Source organism: Bos taurus, chromosome 10, assembly GCF_002263795.3.
Source record: "Bos taurus isolate L1 Dominette 01449 registration number 42190680 breed Hereford chromosome 10, ARS-UCD2.0, whole genome shotgun sequence".
Taxonomy (NCBI): domain Eukaryota; kingdom Metazoa; phylum Chordata; class Mammalia; order Artiodactyla; family Bovidae; genus Bos; species Bos taurus.
This window is the reverse complement of record NC_037337.1, coordinates 59,627,243-59,651,077: the sequence shown is the minus strand read 5'-3', so window position 1 is coordinate 59,651,077 and position 23,835 is coordinate 59,627,243. Positions and strand designations below refer to the sequence as shown.

The 23,835-nt window shown below is 38.8% G+C and overlaps 2 protein-coding genes across 2 annotated transcripts in view; both read right to left on the bottom strand.

The window, feature by feature from the left end:
* Positions 1–2,802, bottom strand: part of TRPM7 (transient receptor potential cation channel subfamily M member 7) — a 108,788-nt gene extending 105,986 nt beyond the window's left edge. The window contains exon 1 of the mRNA NM_001206166.3: positions 2,587–2,802. Coding sequence (NP_001193095.3) covers positions 2,587–2,589 — 3 coding nt within the window. The 5' untranslated portion in view covers positions 2,590–2,802. The remainder of the gene's footprint in view (positions 1–2,586) is intronic.
* A 16,296-nt stretch (positions 2,803–19,098) lies between these two features.
* Positions 19,099–23,835, bottom strand: part of SPPL2A (signal peptide peptidase like 2A) — a 56,118-nt gene continuing 51,381 nt past the window's right edge. The window contains exon 15 of the mRNA XM_002690970.7: positions 19,099–22,957. Coding sequence (XP_002691016.2) covers positions 22,883–22,957 — 75 coding nt within the window. The 3' untranslated portion in view covers positions 19,099–22,882. The remainder of the gene's footprint in view (positions 22,958–23,835) is intronic.

The window sequence follows — 23,835 nt, the reverse complement described above, 5'->3', positions numbered from 1 at the left end:
TAAATAACCAGAATGTAAGTGGTTTGAAAGTAGAAGCTTGTCTATCACATCTCTGCCACTCCAGTGCTTGTTCATGCTGCATGCTAAGTCATTTCAAGTCATGTCCTACTCTTTGTACTTAGAATATAGTAAATACTAAAGTGAAATGAAGTTGCTCAGTCGTGTCCAACTCTTTGCAACCCAAGGACTGTAGCCCACCAAGCTCCTCCATCCATGGGATTCTCCAGGCAATACTGGAGTTGCCATTTCCTTCTCCTTAGTAAATACTAAGTGTTAACCAAATGAATAAAACAAATACTTCTAATAACCATAGTTTTTAATTTTGTAAGAAATTTTATTCCATGCCAGTTTAACTTGTATTTATTGGTTTTTTTTTTTTTTTTTTTGGTCATTTGGCTGATTAGTTTCAAAGCAGTACAGAACATTCTTGTACACTTTCTCTTAGTGTCAAAGAAGAAAATGACTACCAGAAACAGAAGATTTTATAGTAGGAATTATAACTACAGCATACTTCGGGAAACCTTCAGGTCACAACGTTGACTTTAAAGTGCAGGAGGCTCAACAAATTATCATTATTGGAGAACCTCAGTCTTAGGTTATCCGAAGGTTTCACTATAATTGGAAATTGTAGGGAAAATCACAGGACTCAACAGCAGTCAGGACCCAAGAAACATAAAAAATAAAACCAGATTCTTCTTGTCAAATTTTAAAGTGAGAATTTCTTCCTGTAGAAACAACAATGTTGTATACAAACATGTTGTCTGGGAGAGTGCATTTGCTATATATACATATATAAAGGACAGGACAAAGTGGAAACACAGCAAACACAAGAAAAACACATCTTAAATTTTGAAAGCTGCATTTCAATGTATGTAAACAGCAAGACATTAAGAGGCTGGACTTAAGAACAGGACCTAAGGTAAGACTAAGACATTGACTTTCACTAGAAAGTCACTAGAAATAAAGTCATCTGGTTGCTTTAACAAAACAGTAGGAAGCAATGGTTTTGAAGATGATGAATCACCTCCATTTCCTTTTTCTAATGTATCTAAATTTTTTCTAAATACTTAAATGGTATGTTCAATGTATGCTATTTACCATTTAAGAAAATGAGACACATCACTGGAGTCATTATTAATGCTTTGCTGTTTTTTTTTTTTTTTTTATAAAAACCAGTTTGATTCAACCCCTCACCACCACCAAAAAAAAAAAGCTTCCCTTAAAATCCACTTAACTAATAAATGTTAAAGTTTAGTGTTGGTAGATGAACTTAAATCCTTCTTTTTAAAATTTATGAAAAAAGGTAAAATGACATTTTTATTGACTTTACATTTACCCAAAAAGGTGGAAAATAATGGAAAGATGTACTATTTAGTCAGTGTAACTATATTCGTGGTTTCAGTTTTGTATGGCATTTGAATTAGTTTCTAGAGAAAAGTATACCTGCCAGATTCCAGCAGAGGGAGAGTTGTTCGCCTGAAGCCTATCTAGTTCAAGTACTGACCAGGAACACCTACCCGCTCTTTCAAGTCCCTGATCTAAATGACTTTTTTTGTAAGAAATTTTCTAATTTATTCCTGGCCTTAACAAAAACTTCTATCAAAAAGCTGCAATGCGCCGCATCCCTCTCCGCACCTTTGGTTTAAAACACGACCAACCCTTCTCTACGGCAACGGATGAGGTGGTTCGACACAAACCCAGACAACGCATCGTCTCGCGTACCTACAGCAGCGCCCCAATAAAACCCTTATTATTGTTTTAGTCGGTCAGTCGTGTCGCACTCTTTGCGATCCTATAAACTGTAGCCCGCCAAGCTCCTCTGTCTATAGGATTTCCCAGGCAAGACTACTTGAGTGGGTTGCCATTTCCTCCTCCAGGGAATCTTCCCGACACCAAGGATCGAACCCGCGTCTCCTCCGTTGGCAAGCGGATTTTTTACTACTGAGCCACCTGGGAAGCCCAATAAAAACCCTTAATTCCTGCTAAAGAAAATTCCAAATCAGAGCTAGCGTCAATATCGTCAAATCCCTCCTCTTTGGCTCTAAAAGAAAATGTACCTGTGGAGTACACGTTGCGCAGCAAACAAGGCACAGTTCCAAACCCGTATCCTCTATCCCTTTTTTGTTCCCTTCTCAGCCCTCCCTCCCCTTCCTTGCGGAACTTGAGCAGAGCATTTGGCTCCCTTATCAGCCAGCAACAAGCGCCAGGAGGAACACGTTCCCGGGAGATGCGGAGCTTGGAGGCTGAGCGCTGCGTCTGGCGCGCTGCGGCCGCTCAGCTCCGCCAGGTCCTCCCCGGCTCGCGCCTCTGCCGCTTCGAGGGGCCCTCCCCGGAGCCCAGGCTCCGCTCAGGGGATTCCCGCAATAAGCTGTGGCGCCAGATTTGCTACCTGCTTCCTGCCCCTCACCCGCGAAAAGATCCGCACTCCTGTCCCGTCAGGGCAAGTCCGGAAGCCTCAACGCAAATCCGAGATCCTTCGCCCCAGAAAGAGCGGCCCCGCTCACACACTTGCCAGCCGAGTCCTCCCGCTTCCCTGATCGCAACCCCCGGGCCATTCCCCAACCGGGGCCTGAGTGGGTCCAGTACCATTCTCCTCACGGGGCGGACTCCGGAAGGGCAGCAACTCCACCTCCTCCTCCTCCGCGGCCTGTAGCCATCTATCGGGAAGCGTCTCCGGAGGCGGCAGCAGAGGCCGCCGGACAAGGACAGCCCAGGGAAACCTTCTCAGAACTAACTCAGCTCCGGCGCTAGCAGCAGAAACCGAGTCTTTCATAATTGTGCGACCAACTCCTCCGGGTGACTGGCCACAGGGACGCGCCCGCGCCCGCCTCCGCCGGCGACGGGGCTGGAGACAGACCACGTGAGGGGCGCGTCGTGTGCGTCGCCGCCCGCGGGCCGGGTCACGTGGAGGGCGCGCGCTCCCTCGTTTCCAGGCCGCGTCTTAGCGCGCCGCGCGCGCACGCGCTGGGCACGAGCGCCCTACCCGCACCGCCCCGTGTTAGCCGAGTTGGGTAGGTTGTTCTCCCCAGGGCTGCGTGGACTACGTAGGCCGGACTTCTACAAAAGTCTGTCTCAGCTTGGGGAGTGGAACTTAAGGAAGCGATAGCTGAGGGTTAAGGTTCCAGACCTCTGGGACCCTGGCGGAGTTGCGACATGGTCACATCTCTGCTTACTCGGCCTGGCCCCTGTCTGCATTCTGAGCAGCTTTCCCTAGCCCTTTGGCTGTGCCTCAGCGAGGGTGGAGGCCTTAGAAGTTATTCTCTCCTCGTCCAAAATGCAAAATTGTCTTACCCCAAATCATGTTCTTCCTCTAGCTTCCTCTGTTTCTGCTAGCAAGAATTCTTCTGTCTTTAACTGTGGGCACTAGCCTTTCCTTCCTCAGAAATCACCCACAGGCACGCATACACCTAAACCAGAGTGCAGGTTTTTTTTCTTTTGCTCTTGCACCAGCCCAGGTTTGACAATTAGGGATAATTTATTAAATGTTGCTTTTCATACTCCAGAAAAGCGTCAGGAGTTCCTCTGTCTGATCGTGTGTGATGTGATTCTTTGTTAAATCTTTTAAAAACTGCTTTCTTGAGGAATAATTGACCTACAATAACCTATGCGTAGTTAAATATACAATTTGACGAGTGTTGACATATTGATATATCCAGGATATCATCACACTCAAGATTGTGAACGTATTCATTACCCCCAAATTTCCTTCCACTCTTTTTAATTCCTCCATCTTGTCCCTCCCCATCACCGCCTCTTAAGTGAAAGGCAGTCAGTCATTTATGTGTTTGCAACCCCATGAACTATACAGACCGTGGAATTCTCTGGGCCGGAATACTAGAATGGGTAGCCTTTCCCTTTCTGCAGGGGATCTTCCTGAACCAGGAATGGAACTGGGGTCTCCTGCATTGCAGGCTGATTCTTTACCACCTGAGCCACTGGGGAAGCCCTCTTAACAACCACTAATGTGCTTTCAGTCACTATAGATCAGTTTGCACATTCTCGTGCTCAGTCACTAAATCGTGTCCGACTATTTGTGAGCCCATGGAGGACGGTAGCTCACCAGGCTCTTTTGCCCATGGGATTCTCCAGGCAATAATACTGAGGTGGGTTGCCGTGCCCTTGTCCAGGGGATCTTCCTCACCCAGAGCTCGAACCTTGCATCTTTTGTATCACTGGTGTTAACATGCAGGTTCTTTACCACTTGGGCTTCCCTTGTGGCTCAGCTGGTAAAGAATCCGCCCGCAATACTGGAGACGGGTTTGATCCCTGGGTTGGGAAGATCCCCTGGAGAAGGGGAAGGCTACACACTCCAGTATTCTGGCCTGGAGTATTCCATGAACTGTGTAGTGCATTGGGTCTCAAAGGGCCGGACACGTCTGATCGACTTTCACTTCTTTACTGCTAACGCCACCTGGGAAGCCCTTCTCCAGCATAGAGTTTTATGTAATGAAATTATGCCCTATGTACTTTTGAGGGACAAGGGGAATCTGGCTTCTTTCAGCCAGCATAGCTATAACTTTCAATTCACTGAAGTAGAATATTCTTTTCTTAAATATTTTTAAAAGTTTATTTCTTTGACTGTACCAGGTCTTAGTGTGGCATATGGAAACTTAAGTTGCAGTATGCAGGATCTTTAGTTGCTGCATGTGAACTGTTAGTTGCAACGTGTGATCTGTTGGTTGCAGCACATGAGATCTAGTTCCCCAAAGAAGACTGGAACTTGGGCACCCCTGCATTGGGACCTTGGAGTCTTAGCCACTGGACCACCAGGGAAGTCCCTGAAGTAGGCAATTCTCTTCAACAAAATTGATCCACCCATTGTTTTTCCTAACAGGCTTTCGCTATACTTGTGAACAAGCTTTAAGTACAAATGTACCCTGGAGATATTTCAAGTTCCATTCCAGATCGCTGCAATAAAGTGAATATTGCAATAATCTGTGTCATACAATTTTTTTGTTATCCAGAGCATATAAAAGATGTATTTACCCTATACTATGATCTGAAGCAACAGTTAGAACTGGACATGGAACAACAGACTGGTTCCAAATAGGAAAAGGAGTTCGTCAAGGCTGTATATTGTCACCCTGTTTATTTAACTTATATGCAGAGTACATCATGAGAAACGCTGGACTGAAAGAAACACAAGCTGGAATCAAGATTGCCGGGAGAAATATCAATAACCTCAGATATGCAGATGACACCACCCTTATGGCAGAAAGTGAAGAGGAACTAAAAAGCCTCTTGAGGAAAGTGAAAGAGGAGAGTGAAAATGTTGGCTTAAAGCTCAACATTCAGAAAACGAAGATCATGGTATCCGGTCCCACCACTTCATGGGAAATAGATGGGGAAACAGTGGAAACAGTGTCAGACTTTATTTTTCTGGGCTCCAAAATCACTGCAGATGGTGACTGCAGCCATGAAATTAAAAGACACTTACTCCTTGGAAGGAAAGTTATGACCAACCTAGATAGCATATTCAAAAGCAGAAACATTACTTTGTCAACAAAGGTTCATCTAGTCAAGGCTATGGTTTTTCCTGTGGTCATGTATGGATGTGAGAGTTGGACTGTGAAGAAGGCTGAGCCCGAAGAATTGATGCTTTTGAACTGTGGTGTTGGAGAAGACTCTTGAGGGTCCCTTGGACTGCAAGGAGATCCAACCAGCCCATTCTGAAGGAGATCAGCCCAGCCCATTCTGAAGGAGATCAGCCCTGGGATTTCTTTGGAAGGAATGATGCTAAAGCTGAAACTCCAGTACTTGGCCACCTCATGCGAAGAGTTGACTCATTGGAAAAGACTCTGATGCTGGGAGGGATTGGGGGCAGGAGGAGAAGGGGATGACAGAGGATGAGATGGCTGGATGGCATCACTGACTCCATGGACGTGAGTCTGAGTGAACTCTGGGAGTTGGTGATGGACAGGGAGGCCTGGCGTGCTGCGATTCATGGGGTCGCAAAGAGTTGGACACGACTGAGCGACTGATATGATCTGATCTGATGATCTGTTAAGTATACAGTAGCGTTATGTCTTTAAAAAGCACATACTTTAATTTAAAAATACTTTATTCCTTAAAAAATATTAAGCATCTGACAACACAGTGTTGCCACAAACCTTCGATTTGTTTAAAAAAAAAAAAAAACAGTATTTTTTAAGTGCAATAAAACAAGGTATGCCTCATCAAGTAGAAAAAGAAAGTACAAAGTGTTAGTTGCTCAGTTGTATCTGACTCTTTGCAACCCCATGGTCTGTCCATGGGATTCTCTAGGCAAGAATACTGGAGTGGTTGCCATTCCCTTCTCCAGGGGATCTTTCTGACCCAGGGATCGAATCGAAGTCTCCTGCATTACAGGCAGATTCTTAACCATCTGAGATACCTTATTGAGTGGGACCAAAGGTAAAAAAATGTTTTAAAATGTGTCATATCCTTGCTACTAGATAGATTGTCAGCCTCTTGGGGAAGGGATCTAAATGTTTATCATCTAGATCTCAGCAGGGCCTATATACTTCCTGCCTTTGGGGAATTTATCATCTGAAAAGTAGAAACAAAGCAGAAGATCAAAAAAAAAAAAAAAAAGAAACCCAGAAAAGAATGCTTTGTTCTCCGTGGTCTTTGTGTCTCTGGCCTTTTTGTACACCAAAGTCCCCTTGCTTGGCTGGTGTAGAAAGTTTGGCTAAGACTGTGCTCCCAATACAGGGGGCCCAGGTTCAATCCTGGTCAGGGAACTAGATCCCACATGCTGACCATGCCACCACTAAAGATCCTGAGTGCCACAATGAAGATCAAAGACCCTGCATACCACAACTAAGACCTGGCCCAGCCAAATAAATAAAAAGAATTTTTTAAGAAAGGAAATAAGAATCGCCCCATGATACTTGATATCCAAAACTTTTTGGAAAATTGGAACATTTAGTCTAGAGTTAGAAATTGTGCCTTCCATATCAGTAAACAACAAATATTGCCCATGATCAAGCCATCAGCCACTACCACCTTGTGCTCTGAGGGGAATTCAGGACAGAGAAAGACAGGATATTGGCTCCAGATAGTTAAGATGCGGATCAAAGGAATTACTTCAATGAGCCCAGACTCTTGCATCTTCCCATACATAGGATCCTTAACTTAAGATGTCTGTTTTTTGTAATTAGCAGTAATATTTTGATGTTCAGTTACTTTTTTTTTTTTTTTTTTCAGCAAAACTCCAATGTAACCTGACTCCTCCCTTACCTTTTTGGAACAGTTTCTCGGAGCTGTCAAAGAGGCTGTTTCCAGGCTATAGTACTCAGTAATGTCCTCAAATAAAACCTAATTCTCAACTTTTATGTTGTGCTTTTTTTTTTCCAGCCAATACCTTAATTGAACTACTGAAAATAAATTCTGTAGTTTACAGGTGACCAGACAGCCCTGAAGTTCACATATGCTGACCTTCAATGAGCTGTCAGTTCTGCTGGATGAATTTATTCATTCCAAAAAAAAGTGTTGAATTCCTAAGAATATATCAAGAACAGTCCTATTCAATATTCAGTGCTGAACAAGATGGAGAAATGCAATATTTCAGAAAAAGTTCATTAAATGCTCTCTTCTCTCACTTCTTTCTCATAGAGGCTCTGTTTCCATTTTGGTCAATGGCATCTTTATTTTCCACTCTCACTGGATCACATACTCATTCTCCTCCCTACCTTTGCCCAGTTATTTGCAACAATTAAACATTTGCTACTATACTCTATTTAAAACATCAAGTGAAGTTCATGAAATATAAAAAGATGTAAAGCTTTGGTATTGTACCAACTCTTGGATTTTTAGCTTTCAGTTTAGTGTATACATTCTTAACCTCAGAGGGGATGACATCACCTCCTTCAAGGTAGTGAAAATTGCTTCTTGGGGGAGTGGTGAAAAATATTACTTTATATATGTGTGTATATATACACACATATATATCTAGCACAGATATACACACAATACATAAACATTAACATTTCATGAAGGGAGCATGGAATTAGGAAAAACATCTCTAAAAAGACTCCATAGTGGAGTGATCATGAGAAAAAGGATGAGAAACACTGGTCTAGTGGGACTAGAGATGGATACAAGCCTAACTTATACCAAAAATAAATGTCTTAGTAGCTGTGTTAGTCAACCTCCCGTAGGACCCTCAGTGTTCCTCATTTCCTGGTATTCTCACTCTTGTGTAGTTTCCTCCCACAATGAATAGGGCTCATCAGTGTAATCAATGGGATACTGTGAAAATGGCAATGTGTGACTTCTAAGCTTGGCCATAAGAGACATTTTTGGCTTCCCCCTGACTCTTTTAGATCACTAATTCTGGGGAAAACCAGCTGCCATGTCATGACTCAAGCAGCCTCTGAAGTGGAACATGTGACAAGGGACTGAGACCTCCCAACAACCAATACCACTTACTGGCAAAAAATGTGTAGCTGCAGGAATGGAAAATAGTACTGACACTTTGGAAGATAGTATGACAAAAACTAAACATACTCTTTTGTTAGGATCCAGCAGTTGTGATCTTTGGTATTTACCCAAATGAGGTAAAAACTTTTGTCCATGTAAAAATATGCAAATAGTTGTTAACAACAGCCTTATTCATGATTGCCAAATAATCAAAGAAATCGAGATGTGTTTCATTAAACGGATAGAGAAACTAACTGTAGTACATCCACACAGTAGAATATTATTCTGTGATAAATGAATTATCATGCCATGAAAAGACATAGAGGAAACAAATATTTTTTAAGAGAAAGAAGCCAGTCTGAAAGGCTAAAAACTGTATGATTCCAATTCCGTGTCATTCTGGAAAAGGCAAAATTAGGGAAATGTTTAAAAGTTAGTGATTGCCAGAGGTTTGAAAGGAGAGAGGGAGGGATGTATAGATGGAGGATAGGGCATGTTTAAGCAATAAACTAGTCTGTATGATAGAGTAATGAGGATACATGTCATTATACATTTGTCAAAACCATAGAATATACAACACAGAGTGAATCTCAGTGTAAATAATGAGCTTTAATTAATAATAAGGTATCAATGTTGGCTTATCAATTGTGACTAATGTACAACACTAATGCAAGATGTTAATAGTAGGGGAAACTCGGGAGGGGGGAGGGTTTTGAAAGGGGTGTAAGAGAACTCTCTATACTTTCTCACTCAATTTTTCCATAAATGTAAAACTAAAGATAAAATATATTAATTTTTAAAAAAATCATATGGGGAAAGTAGAATAGAAACACAAGTCAAGGACAGAAAAAGAATAACGTAAAATTTCTTACTTGGGACACTTCCCTGACAGTCCAGTGTGTAAGCTCCATACTTCCAATGCAAGAGGCATGGGTGCAATTTCTGGTCAGGCAAATAAGATTCCACATGCTGCATGCAAGGCCAAAAAAAATTTTTTTTTCTAATTTTGAAGAAGAGTTTACTTTTTTTAAGTGAATGGCGATGAGTATCAAATAATATTTAAAATCCAAGTGATAAAGTTTATATTTAAAAGTTTCTAAATTTTATTTTGTTAATTACATTTATTGCAAATATTTTAAATTATGATAAAATGTGTGAGTTACATAGTGCTTTTTTTACACTGAAACATATTTTATTGAGATATAATTGACATGTAAGGTTTTATTAGTTTCAGGAGTACAACATAATGATTTAATATATGTATATATTACAGAATGTTTACCACAATAAGTATAGTTAACCCATCCATCCCTAGTAGCTTTTCAAATTTATTTTAAGTGATATGCAAACAAAAATATCTGAAGACCATTATTTCAAAGCTCTTTCATTGTTTTGGAAGGAAATAGAGACAGCCATTCTGTTTTTAGACTTCCAGTTTCATAAGTACATTAAAAAAATTAAGAACCGAGAGAAAAGAAATAGATTATATAGCTCTCAAACTGTAAAGAGGAGAAATGGATTAAAACAAAAACAAAAGCTCAATCAAAATAATGTCAATGATTAGCCCACAATTTCTTCTTTGTTTTTATAATTTAAATTTGTTAACAAATATATACAGTATTTGGTGTTCCATTTACATTTGGAAATTTTCAGAAGCACATTTTGTTGATTTAAACTCATCAACAGCTACAGTAGGGATGTGCCAACTGTAAAGCAACTATTTAAACATTAGCAAATTCTTTGTGGCTTTCGGGTATTTAACAGTAAAGAGGCTTAATTTTAACCTAGAAAAATATATCTTTGGAATGCTGTAAGTTTACTGTAAGTTACATCTAAAGCGACCAATAAGTAGTACAGTTTATAAATGATGACTATCTCTGACACTAGCCAGGTTTTATGATTTCCTATAATTATTTTAAACATGTTTCACCTTGACATTGACACAAATAAGTATAGAGGTTTATATGCAGATAAGTAAAAGTAAGCTCCATAGTAAAACAATTGGAAAGCATCAGGAGTCCTTACTTCTGAACATTGAATAGTGAGCTTTTGTTGGGTGGTTTCTATCTTTCAGGTATTGCTCTATTCACTAAATGTATATTAAGTCCTCTGAACTCTATGAACTGGATACTGTTATTTTCATCCCTACTGTTCAGAGGAGGAAACTAAGGCACAAGGCAGAGTAAGGGTTGCAACCAAGGCAGTCTAATTCCAGAGTTTATGTCTTTAACCCTTATGCTGTATTACCTCTTGTGGCAGTAAAACACAACTGAGAAATCTGTCACTAATAATAGAGATCAGTTTATATATGATTCGGTCTTTCACAAAATCTCTTCCTCAAACTAATTAATCAGCTAATCAAGATTCTTTGTTTACTTCACTAGGTCCAAATATTTGGCTTACATAATTGTTTTCACATTAATCACACTCTGACTTCTCCCTGAACGGTTTTGCCACCAGCATTAAGTCCCTGGGCAACTGAGAAGGCAACAGTGTGACTCAAAGTTGAAGAACATGGGCAACATATGAGTTAAAACAATTAACATTGATTAAAGTATTAAAACAATTAAAAAGAGAGCCAATACATGAAATGTTTACTTTATGTACAATTTCCCTGTCATTTAAATTAGACCCTCATAAATGTTTGGCAAATCCTTTGTTTGTATAAGCAGAGTGATTAAAGCAGTTCCAAGAAATTTTGTTGTACTTTGAATTGAGGATTAATGGATTTTCTTTCTTAGACATTCTTTCAAAATAATTAACTTGTTTTGTAAGAGGAAAGCTTATAAAATGGCACCAAAAATACCGGGAATGTTTCAAATATTAATCTTTAACCCCAATAGCTTATTATGGTGCCTGGCATATCATAGTTATTTAATAAATAGTTCTTGAATAATTGAGATGGTGAAAATCAGGCTTCTTCAATTAGAGCATGTGTGGCACCCCAGTACTCCAGTACTCTTGCCTAGAAAATCCCATGGATGGAGGAGCCTGGTAGGCTGCAGTCCATGGGGTTGCTAGAGTCGGACACGACTGAGAGACTTCACTTTCACTTTTCTCTTTCATGCATTGGAGAAGGAAATGGCAACCCACTCCAGTGTTCTTGCCTGGAGAATCCCAGGGATGGCGGAACCTGGTGGGCTGCCATCTATGGGGTTGCACAGAGTCGGACATGACTGAAGCGACTTAGCAGCAGCAGCAGCAGCAGCATATATACTATGGACATGGTGCCATTATCACATTGAAAAAAAAATAATTATTTGATATCATTTTATATCTAGTTCACAACCAAAATTTCCCAACTGACTCACAAATGTCTTATTTAGTTGGTTTATCGAATTGGGATCCAAATAAGTTGGATCCCAATTCAATAAATGTGAGATTTGGGTGTCACATTACAGAAGTTTCTTCTAATTTAGAGCAGCTCTTTGTTTCACACTTTTCTCCCCTATGCTATTGATTTATTACAAGAGCAATTCAATTGTCCTTGAGAATGTTGCATATTCTGTAAGTTTCCTCCCTCAAGCATCATTGAAGATCTTCATCCTTCATATTTCCCATTGTTAGAAGTTCATACTCTAGATTTGATGAGATTTCAGGTAATCTTTTTTTTTCAAGAACACTTCATGGTGCTTTGTACTTCACACTGCACCATGTTGAAAGGCATGTGATGTCTTGTTGTCGCACTTTTAGTAATGCTGCTGCTTACTGCTGCCATGCTGCACTCAGTCGTGTCTGACTCTGTGACCCCACGGACTGTAGCCCACCAGGCTCCTCTGTCCATGGGATTCTCCAGGCAAGAATACTGGAGTGGGTTACCATTTCCTTCTCCAGGGATTTTGGCAATCCAGGGATCAAACCTGTGTCTTCTGCATTGGCAGGCAAATTCTTTACCAACAGGGAAGCCCTTTTAGTAATGCTAACATTTATCAATGATTTCAGGTGCTGACACCTTAAGCCCTCCTCTCATTTAATGGTTTTATACACTGATAATCATTGCCTAAACCAATTATTTCTTTTGGAATTACAAAATTGTTATTTTCTAATCCTATCATTCATGAAGAGTCACACATCTCCTCTATTTCATGTAGCTGGGCAATTTTTTTTCCCCTGGCTCTGGAAGAAAAACGAGGTGTGTTCTTTGGAGAGAGTAAAACAGAGGTCTCCGACTTGGATGATACCCGTTAAAATAGAGGATGTGTATCAGTAACACACTGAAAATGGTGTTTCAGTGAATGTTTGCAAGTAGAATGCTGAGACTGTCAACACTTTCCCTACCACATGATTCCAGGAGACTAGAAGACACTTTTCTGAGCAATCTGATCAGCCCCAAGAGAAAACATTCAAATATACTGGTGTTGGGGTTTCCTGATAGCAGAGCCAGATTATCCTACAATGCAAGTGTCATTTAATAAATCCACTTACGTGCTCAGAGTGTCCAACTGTATTTTTAGTATCATACTATTAAACATGAGCAGAAAACTAATGATTATCTTCTCTTTGAAGAAAGCTTCTAAGATATAACACACAAAAATGGAACTGGAAAAAATAAATGGTGTTTATATACAAGGGACAATTTCAAAAACAAACAAACAAAAACCCTATTAATATTTTCAAAACATTAACAGAATATACAGCACTAATGAAACAGCAGTAAGATACAATAAAAAATAAAATGTCAGAGAGCAAAAAACAAATAATGATCTCTTGGAAATTTTAACATGATAGCAAAAATAAATTCAATAAAAGGATTAGATGTTAAGGAAATCTTCCAGATAATGGGGCAAAAAGATAAAAGGTAGAATATTTGAGAAGAAAAGTAAGACAGGAGGTACAAAATCAATATAATTATGGATTCCAGAAAGAAAAAAGCAGAGAAAATGAAGGGAAGGAATAACCAACTAATTTAAGAAAATATCCCCCAATTGAAAAACAGAGGTTACTAGGCTGAAGGGACCCATGGCAAGATCAGCATAATGGATGAAAATAAACCCATTCTAAGCATATTTTGGAACATGCTACTGCTAAGTTGCTTCAGTCGTGTCCAACTCTGTGCGACCCCATAGACAGCAGCCCACCAGGCTCCACCATCCCTGGGATTCTCCAGGCAAGAACACTGGAGTGGGTTGCCATTTCCTTCTCCAATGCATGAAAGAGAAAAGTGAAAGTGAAGTCTCTCAGTCGTGTCCGACTCTTAGGGACCCCATGGACTGCAGCCTACCAGGATCCTCTGTCCATGGGATTTTCCAGGCAAGAGTATTGGAGTGGGGTGCCATTAAACCATCCACTTTTTATCTAAAATTTAAATGGGCACCCTGTATTTTATCTGGGAAATCTACATTGACCTTATCATTACCAATATTGTCAATTCCTCATAATTTCCATTTCTATCAATTTACCTGGACTACCACTGCCATCTATTCAATTTTTTCTGCTATCCCAAACTCAACAATCATTCCAAACTATAGGGACTTATGATTATTATAGGGACCTGCATTTAACCTAACACCTTTTCACTATCATTTACAATCATTACCACCACCCCACCACCCCCTGCACTGTGCCTCAAATCCTCATGTTCTTCTTTACCCAGTTAGAATTCATGGTTAATAAGTTATATTCACTCCTTAACACACATCCTAAATTCATTCCCTGGTTCCTCTTTTGCTTTCAGGAATTTGCTTGACTAAATCACAGCCCTGGTTGTATTCAATATTACACCTTATCTTCAGTTACTGGGGACGAACCCTCCATAATCCTATTTAATGCAAGCCCTTCTACTTGGACACTAGGTTCCATCACCTCTGGCCTACTTAAGTATATGAACTTAGTTAATTCTCCAATTTCTTTCCAACATCATCAAAATATCTCCTTTTATTGGATCCCCATCAACATTCTCCCAAAGAAAAGGCAATGCCAAAGAATGCTCAAACTGCCGCACAATTGCACTCATCTCACATGCTAGTCAGAGAAGGCAATGGCACCCTACTCCAGTACTGTTGCCTGGAAAATGCCATGGATGGAGGAGGCTGGTAGGCTGCAGTCCATGGGGTCGCTAAGAGTCGTACACAACTGAGTGACTTCACTTTGACTTTTCACTTTCATGCATTGGAGAAGGAAATGGCAACCCACTCCAGTGTTCTTGCCTGGAGAATCCCAGGGACAGGGGAGCCTGGTGGGCTGCTGTCTGTGGGGTCACACAGAGTTGGACACGACTGAAGCGACTTAGCAATAGAACATGCTAGTAAAGTAATGCTTAAAATTCTCCAAGCCAGGCTTCAGCAATATGTGAACCATGAACTTCCAGATGTTCAAGCTGGTTTTAGAAAAGGCAGAGGAACCAGAGATCAAATTGCCAACATCCACTGGATCATCGAAAAAGCAAGAGAGTGCCAGAAAAACATCTATTTCTGCTTTATTGACTATGCCAAAGCCTTTGACTGTGTGGATCACAATAAATTGTGGGAAATTCTGAAAGAGATGGGAATACCAGACCAGCTGATCCGCCTCTTGAGAAATCTGTATGCAGGTCAGGAAGCAACAGTTAGAACTGAACATGGAACAACAGACTGATTCCAAATAGGAAAAGGAGTTCGTCAAGGCTGTATATTGTCACCCTGCTTATTTAACTTATATGCAGAGTACATCATGAGAAACGCTGGGCTGGAAGAAGCACAAGCTGGAATCAAGTTTGCTGGGAGAAATATCAATAACTTCAGATATGCTGATGAAACCACCCTTATGGCAGAAAGTGAAGAACTAAAGAGCCTCTTGATGAAAATGAAAGAGGAGAGTGAAAAAGTTGGCTTAAAGCTCAACATTCAGAAAACTAAGATCATGGCATCCGGTCCCATTACTTCATGGCAAATAGATGGGGAAACAGTGGAAACAGTGGCTGACTTTATTTTTGGGGGCTCCAAAATCACTGCAGATGGTGATTGCAGCCATGAAGTTAAAAGATGCTTGCTCCTTGGAAGGAAAGTTATGACCAACCTAGACAGCATATTAAAAAGCAGAGACATTACTTTGTCAACAAAGGTTCATCTAGTCAAGGCTATGGTTTTTCCAGTGGTCATGTATGGATGTGAGAGTTGGACTATAAAGAAAGCTGAGCGCTGAAGAATTGATGCTTTTGAACTGTGGTGTTGGAGAAGACTCTTGAGAGTCCCTTGGACTGCAAGGAGATCCAACCAGTCCATCCTAAAGGAGATCAGCCCTGGGTGTTCGTTGGAAGGACTGATGTTGAAGCTGAAACTCCAATACTTTGGCCACCTCATGTGAAGAGTTGACTCATTGGAAAAGACTGTGATGCTAGGAGGGATTGGGGGCAGGAGGAGATGAGGATGAGATGGCTGGATGGCATCACCGACTCAATAGACATGGATTTGGGTGGACTCCAGGAGTTGGTGATGGACAGGGAGGCCTGGTGTGTTGCAGTTCATGGGGTCACAAAGAGTCGGACACGACTGAACTGAACATCAACATTCAAAAATGCTATTATTTCTCCCCTTGTCAATACCCCACTCCCATTCCAAACTTATTTCTTTTCCCATTTCTCTCCTTCCTTTTATAATGGAACTCTGTAAAGGAATAGTATTTGTTCTTTCCACATTTCTCTCTTTCCTTTCCAGTGACACCTAAACTGACATTTGAAGGGTATGTAGGGGATGGCTGAGTGTGAACTGTGGGCCTGTACACAGAAGAGCTTCTTAGGAAGAAGAGTGTAAGGGGCAGGAATGAAGGAGAGGAAAATAATGGGAAATTAAGTTAGAAAGGGGGCTTCCAGATGGCTCAGAGGGTAAACAATCTGCCTGCAATACAGGAGACACAGGAGAGACGGATTTGATTCCTGGGTTGAAAAGATCCCCTGGAGGGAGAAATACTGAGAAATACTCACTCCAGTATTCTTGCCTGGAAAATCCTGTGGACAGGAGTCTGGCAGGCTACAGTCCATGGGGTCACAAAGAGTTGGACACGACTGGGCACATGGCATAGGGGAGTTAGGAACAGGGACTAGAAAACCATATTAAGGAAACTAGACCGTTTTTAAACAAATTTGGTGCTATTAAAGGTTTTTTTTTAAACACTTGAATTTGCATGATCAGATTTTCATCTTAGAAAGATCACTGGCAAATGATGTGGAAGGGGAATTGATAGTGACATTAACATCTGAAAGACCAACTAAAAGTCTGTTACAGTACAGGTGAATTAAATTGAGTCCAACTGAGTTGTTGGTAGTGGGGATGATGAGTACTAGAATTCTTTGAGAGATGTTTGGAAGAGTATAGAGAGGACTTGGCCCTTCCATTTCTCTGTTTTATTTCTCTGCACTGAAAGGGGCTGGAGCAGATTTTATAGAGAAAATAATAAGTGAGGATTCAACTGAAGATTCAAGTGAGGATTCATTTGTAAAAAAAAAAATTACTTGGTTTTCTAAAGCTAGCAGAATCTATTAGTAGGTAACTATTAATTAGAACCCAATTGATACCTTTCCCACTTAGAGAGGTGACCCTATGATCTAAATTGGAAAGTTGTTTTTAACATAACATGTCAAATAGTAATTTTCAGCCAGGGGTAAGAATTATTTACCCCAACCTCCTAAGAGAGCTGTTAAGAATTACTGCCTTGCTCTCATTTACAGCGCTCTCTCCAGAATTCTGCTGAATCTGGGTATTGCTGCAAGTGCAGTGTCTACTCTAAGAGCTCATATGCAGGTTGTTGAAATTTCCAAATTTTTACCAAGAATACTTTGTTATCATCAGGGTTGCCTGGAATTGGACATTGTTTTCCATTGTTATGCCCTTCAGTGATACACTATTTTGATTTTTGCTTTTTTTTTTTTTTTTTGTCTTGCCACTCAGCTTATGGGATCTTAGTTCCCTGACCAGGGACTGAGCTGGGACCCACAGTGAAAGCACTCAGTTCAGTCCTAACTAGTGGACCACCAGGGAATTTCCACTTTTGCTTTAATTTTTGGGGGGACTTTTGGTTAAGGGTGACAAGAAATATTGAAAACTTCTAATATTTATTCTAGAGTCTTCATGCAATTATAGAAATGGGAATGAACTTTAAAAATTAAGTTCTACTGCTATTTTCTAGCCAAGTAAAATGAATTTCAAGCTAATAAGCATAATTTGTAAAGAATATAAATTTTAAGATAAAAAACATGACAACTGAGGAACTTCCCTGGCTGTCCAATGGTTAAGACTCTATGCTTCCACAGCAGGGGGGACAGGTTCTATCCCTAGTCAGGGAATTAAGATCTGTATGCTGCATGGTGTGACCAAAAAATAATAAAAAATAAATAAAAAACATGACAATTGGTTAAATATTTCTTCCTTTAGTCCCACATTATACTGTTTACAAACCTTAGAACCTAAAGAAAATCATATGAGTATTTTCTTAACCATCTATTAGTATGAATACCTATTAAGAGGGGAGTAATTTTTCAGCATTTTTTATGATTTGTATTTTGAATCTTAATAAATATCTATTGTCGGGGTCTGTGTGGGGGTTGGAAAAGAATTTGCAGTCATGAGGCAGAATGAGAGGAAAACCAAGTGTACGAGTGAGAGACACTGTTAGGACAGTGGGCTGGCTCAAGGGAAAGCCCACCCCTTTCACAGGTCATTTTTATAGCCTCAAGACAGAAAATTCCTCCTGGAAGGGAGACATTAGGTGATTGGCTAGGATGCTAGAGGGTGGGAATTTTACCTAGTATGGGGTTAGGGAACCAGCTGGTTTAGATACTAAGGCTCATGGCAACAGCTGCTATGGGGCTTGGTCACTTCCAGAGATTTTTGTTCTGTGACCCTGGCATGTTGCAGTCCATGGGGTCACAAAGAATCAGACGTGACTGAGCAATTGAACTGAACTGAACTGACTTTGGTATAGGGCTCCATATATATATGACAGAAAATGTAAGTTGTACAAGAGTATACGGTGAAAAGTAAGTCTCCTTCTCACTGCTGTGCTCAAGCCATCATACTCCCTCTCTTCCTAAAAACAGCCTCTCTTTCCAGTTTCTTATGCATCTTTTCAGGTATATGGACCTGTGGAATGAAACAAAATCCCTTCCCAGATGACACTAGTGGTAAAGAAACCTGCCTGCCATGGGGGTGTGAAGAGACATGGGTTCTATCTCTAACTCAGGAAGATCCCCTGAAGGAGGGCATGGCAACCCACCCCAGTATTCTTGCTTGGAGAATCCCTTGGACAGAGGAGCCTGATGGGCTACAGTCCATGGGGGTGGCAAAAAGTCAGACATGACTGAAGCGACTTTAATGCATAGAGGGGATAGGACTTCTTAACATGTGGTCAAAACATATATATCTGGGCCATCCACATGCTAGTTAAAAAAACAAAACAGTACAATGGCAGCAGGCATCTTAGTAACTTGTGAGAATATCAGCAAAGCTGCAAATGCTAGGGATATTCATTACAAAGGGTATGATAATTTCTTGGTTAAAAAAAAAGTCTATACATACATCAATTCAATAAATACTTATTAAGGGTCATTATGTATCAATATAAATTTCTAGTAAATGATATTTGTGGTATCTAGGTTATGGATAATTTGTCAGAGTTAAAATAACTACACATTTTTGTGATTATTATTATTTTTATCTTATGTGAACATGATCTAGTAGCTTTCAGTTCATTTTCAATTATTTTTCAAATGAAAACAAACTCAAATTTTATTTTAAAATAGAATTTATTGAATACATAGTGAATTCAATACATTAAAAAAAACCTTTTCTTGTCAGTATTGGCACATAATGAAGATTTAAAGCACTGCCAAATTAACACTTTGAAAATTTTTAAATCATGTTCCATAAAAAAATAAAGCCTAGTAGTGTTATAAAAGTACTAATTTACACTAACATATCAAAGGGTTAAAAGAAAAGAATTCCACACTCAAAACTTCATTTAAGAAGTAAAAATTCAATCATGTATTTTAAAATAGGTTCTCATGTGATAAAAAGACAACAAAGTATAAAAGGGGCAAAATCCACCTAATTTATACTGACTTGTCTCACTGGGAAATCCTATAGGCTGACCAGGTAAATTTTAGATATTGAAAAAAAAAATCCATATTCTGAAGGAAAAGCAGTTGTTTATGATACATTTTATGCCTAATCAAAGAAATACATAATGACATTAAATATTCTACATTTTTTCTTTTAGTTGTCCCTTAATTGCCAACAATGTAGGACTATTCTAAAAAACCTAGTTTAAAATTTTTTCCCCCAATAAACATTTTCTTAGATACAAAAGCTCTCCTTAATTATGGAAACATTAAACAAGGAAATTTATAATCTTTACTGTAATATGGCCACTATAATACTCTTATGATCAAATCATAAGTACTACATAATTTCTTTCAAATTCCAAAATGTTCAGTGATTTGATTCAGATCTCCTGAATTTACAGAGTATCTTTCTTGCAGGAAGCATAAAATGATTTTTGTTCAAGATTTTGATTTTATTTTCATTACCCTCCCCTATCCCCTTTAGAGTTACCTCTGAGGTAAATAGAGCACTGAAAACAACAAATTTTTAAACTACAAAACTGGTTATCTGGCATCATTCTGAATAGATTCAGCATTTCCCCTTGTTAATGGGAAAATACAAAGCCTTCAAACTAGTATAATCCACTAGTTTGAAAAGCAATTTCTATTTTTGAAGTCTCATTAACTGAGATTAGGTTGAAATTTTAGAGACAAATATTAAATAAATTAGTTCAAATATGAAAATAAATTTTGCTTATACCTAAGGCAGAAATTGGGCTTTCCAGGTGGTGCTAGTGGTAAAGAACCTGCCTGCTGATGCAGGATACACAAGAAATGCAAGTTTGATCCCTGGGTCGGGAAGATCCCCTGGAGGAGGGCATGGCAACCCATTCCAGTATTTCTTGCCTGGAGAATCTCATGGTTAGAGCCTGGTGGGCCATGGCCGATAGGGTCACAAAAAGTCGGACATGACTGAAGTGACTCAGCACGTATGCACACAAGGCAGAAATTAAAAGAGCAAAAGAAAACTGCAAAGCTCATTTGTATTTACTACAAATGTACCATTTCATCAAAATCTCTATGAACATGTAACTAAAATCAGTGAATGCCAACAGAATGGCTAAAACTCTTCCTTCAAAAGAAAAATAAATTGCTGAGTCTACTAATAAGATATTGCTAATCTAAAAAAAATCTACAAGCTAGAAGAAAACAATGTAGCAGATTATCAAAGTCCTTTCCCAGAAAACTCATATTTACCTTTGCTGAACTGAAGTAAAAATCATCTACTTTTACAGTTTGAGAAAGAAATGATAGTCTTCTAAAGGCAAAGTTTCATCTTTCCTATCTTCTGTTCATACTTTGATTTCCCAAATAAAATATTTCTGCACTTTACTGTAATTTTTATAAATATTTTCAGTTCAGTTGCTAGAAAGGATTAAGTAATACAAAGTTGATACTGAAGACAGAGAAACTCAAGGAATTTCACTTTTTGTTTTTTCTATTTAATCAGTAAGATTTAAATACCAAACTAGAACAAGATTTTACCTTCTTACTAGTGGTTGGATAAAGTAGAATTTGTATCAAAGAACTAAAATTCCAGATTTCTAGGTATAAAATTTTCTGTAACATTCTTCACAAAATGTGGTCGAAGTTTTTGAATATCCTAAAGCTGGAATAAGAGTGCAGATAACTTTACTTAAAAAAGCTGTATTTTGGCAAACATTTTATTGATATTATAAATGAAAATATAGTTGGGAGCTTTCACCTGGCACTTAATCTGTTCTTCTCTCTATCCGAGTCTGCCAAATAAATTAGATTCTTTGGAAAAAATTCAAACTTGATATTATGGAGGCAAAATCAACATGAACTCTTACTTGTCAGATACTTATTTGTCATTTGCCATAAACCAAGTGACCCATAAGTCTATTAAGTAGAAAGAAGGGCTCTCAAGGGAGCTTCTACATCTGTAAATTACTCAGTAACTTAACAATCTGGGAAGATATCAATGAATCAAAAGTATCTAATTCCCTCAAATGCTAAATTTAGATCAAACATCAAAGGTTTGAAACATTTTTGAAAGGTGTTAGCTTTATCTTTTAATCAGTAAAACTGGCCTTACAATGAAAAATCGTAGATGTGTTCACATATCTTATACATTATTTACAGAAATACAAAATCTTGCTGTCTTTGCAATCATGTTTCACTTGGAGATTTCTTCAAAAGAAAAGAAAATAGACAATGTGACCTATGACTCACAGGATAATGTTCAAGTTCACATATGAGACTGAACAAAGAATGAGAAAATTTTTTCAAGTTGGAAGGAACCAGAGTGATTACTTGGTCTAACATACTCATTTTGCAGATGAGAAAACTGAGATACAATTGCATTGAGCTAATAAAATTTACTCAAACTTTGTAATTAAATTGAGACTAACACCCAGTATCCTGTTTTCTGTCTCCAATTCTTTCCTCTGAAGCACAGTTTGTATATTAGTAAACCATGCTTCACCCAAATTTTAAAAAGCTAACAGTGGTCGCCTATGGGGAAAGGAGTAGGAATTAGGGGAGGGAAGGTAGAGGAAGGGATTATTAGAGATGTTAATACTCAAACAATAAGTCATATGTATTAATATATAATTTGCTAAGAAAAATAATTTTTACAAAATATTAAGTCTTAATCTTAACATTAGTAGATCCAAACTTCAGAGATCAGAAATACCATAGTGGAATTATAGGTTAGTTTAGAAATTTAAGCTACATCTTCAAGGAAACAGAAGACCACTGAAAAATGTGGATTTCAATTTTTGTTTCCTTTCAAATGACTAGTTTTATATGTTTCTCTATAAATGGAAAAATATTCTAATATAACACATATGCAATCTGAAGTAATTTAGGTTCTCAAGTTTAAAAAAGGATTGGGATTTTTTAAAACTTATGCTACAAAAATACACTTTTATCTATATTCCCAAATCATATATTTCTAACCTCTGCAGTGATAAAAGGTCCAAAATTCCACTGCTGAACTGCCTTCTTAAATGATCTTAAACAGTTCTATAGAGCAAAAAGTTCGCATAATTCTTTACAGTAAAATCTGCTCAGAAACTCACTTTGACAAATACTTTTATCTATCATTAGAGTTGAAAGAAACAGACTTCAATAAGACAAGTATAGGGGTAGGTGAAGAGTTTTTTTTTTCTTATAAAAATATACTATATATAATACATCCTGAAAATTACACAGACCATATGCTTTTATTTAATGTGAAGGCACAACTTTAACATAGTTAAAAGCAACTGTATTTTAATTATTTATCATGTAATTAACTGTCAGTACCAGCTCTTATAGATACATATTTGCAAGCATATCGTTGAAGTTTCTTTCAGATTGTCAATTCAAAAGTCAATTTAAAAAGTCAAACTCTTAATTTGTAGAAAATCAATCGACACATTATTGCACATCCACATGATATTATTGTTGGACAATCTGTTCACCAGCAGTCCCAGGGTTTTCTTCATTTGTTGCATAGTCCAGATGGTCCATCATCTAGGCATAAATAAAAGATGTTAGGAAATGTAAATTTTCAACTTGCCCCAAGTCACGAATTTGGCAAAAGGATTCCAATTTTTTTTTTAAAAAAAGACACAGAGAGTTCCATTGAACCAAGCACTCTTTTTGGAGCAATGTACTGTTTCCACAGCCACATTCCTCAGGACATGCTCAGGGTGACAGCTCCTTCAGGAAGCCTAATCATTGGACTCAGGGCCAATGTGATAAGTGCTTTCTCTGGATCTTCCACTACTTCCATCTCCCAATATGAATATCGCCCTGTGTGGCAGTGGAGACTCCACCACAAGATATTCCTGATGCAAGCAGTGTCCACTCCTGGAGGTGGAAAACTAAAACTGGTTCCACAAATCACTATGCTGGTTCAGGGACAGTGTAACCTGGTTGATGCTTTGAATATTGACCTTAGGATAATTTAAAAATGACATATGAAATTTTTAAAAGACTGTATGAAAAAAATTTCTACTAAGAATAAAGAAATTAAAAGTACTTAAAGGTCAAATGATATCTAAAAACAAAATCAAGAATAATACATTTGCTATAGACTATCATGGACCGAGGAGCCTGGTAGGCTGCAGTCCATGGGGTCGCTACGACTCAGACATGACTGAGCGACTTCACTTTCACTTTTCACTTTCATGCATTGGAGAAGGAAATGGCAACCCACTCCAGTGTTCTTGCCTGGGGAATCCCAGGGACAGGGGAGCCTGGTGGGCTGCCGTCTATGGGGTCACACAGAGTCGGATGCAACTGAAGTGACTTAGCAGCATAGACTATTTTAGCAGAATTACCAGTTAAAACTTTTCTCAAATGATCACTTTAATTCTTCTCATATTCTCATAAAAATATTATCATAT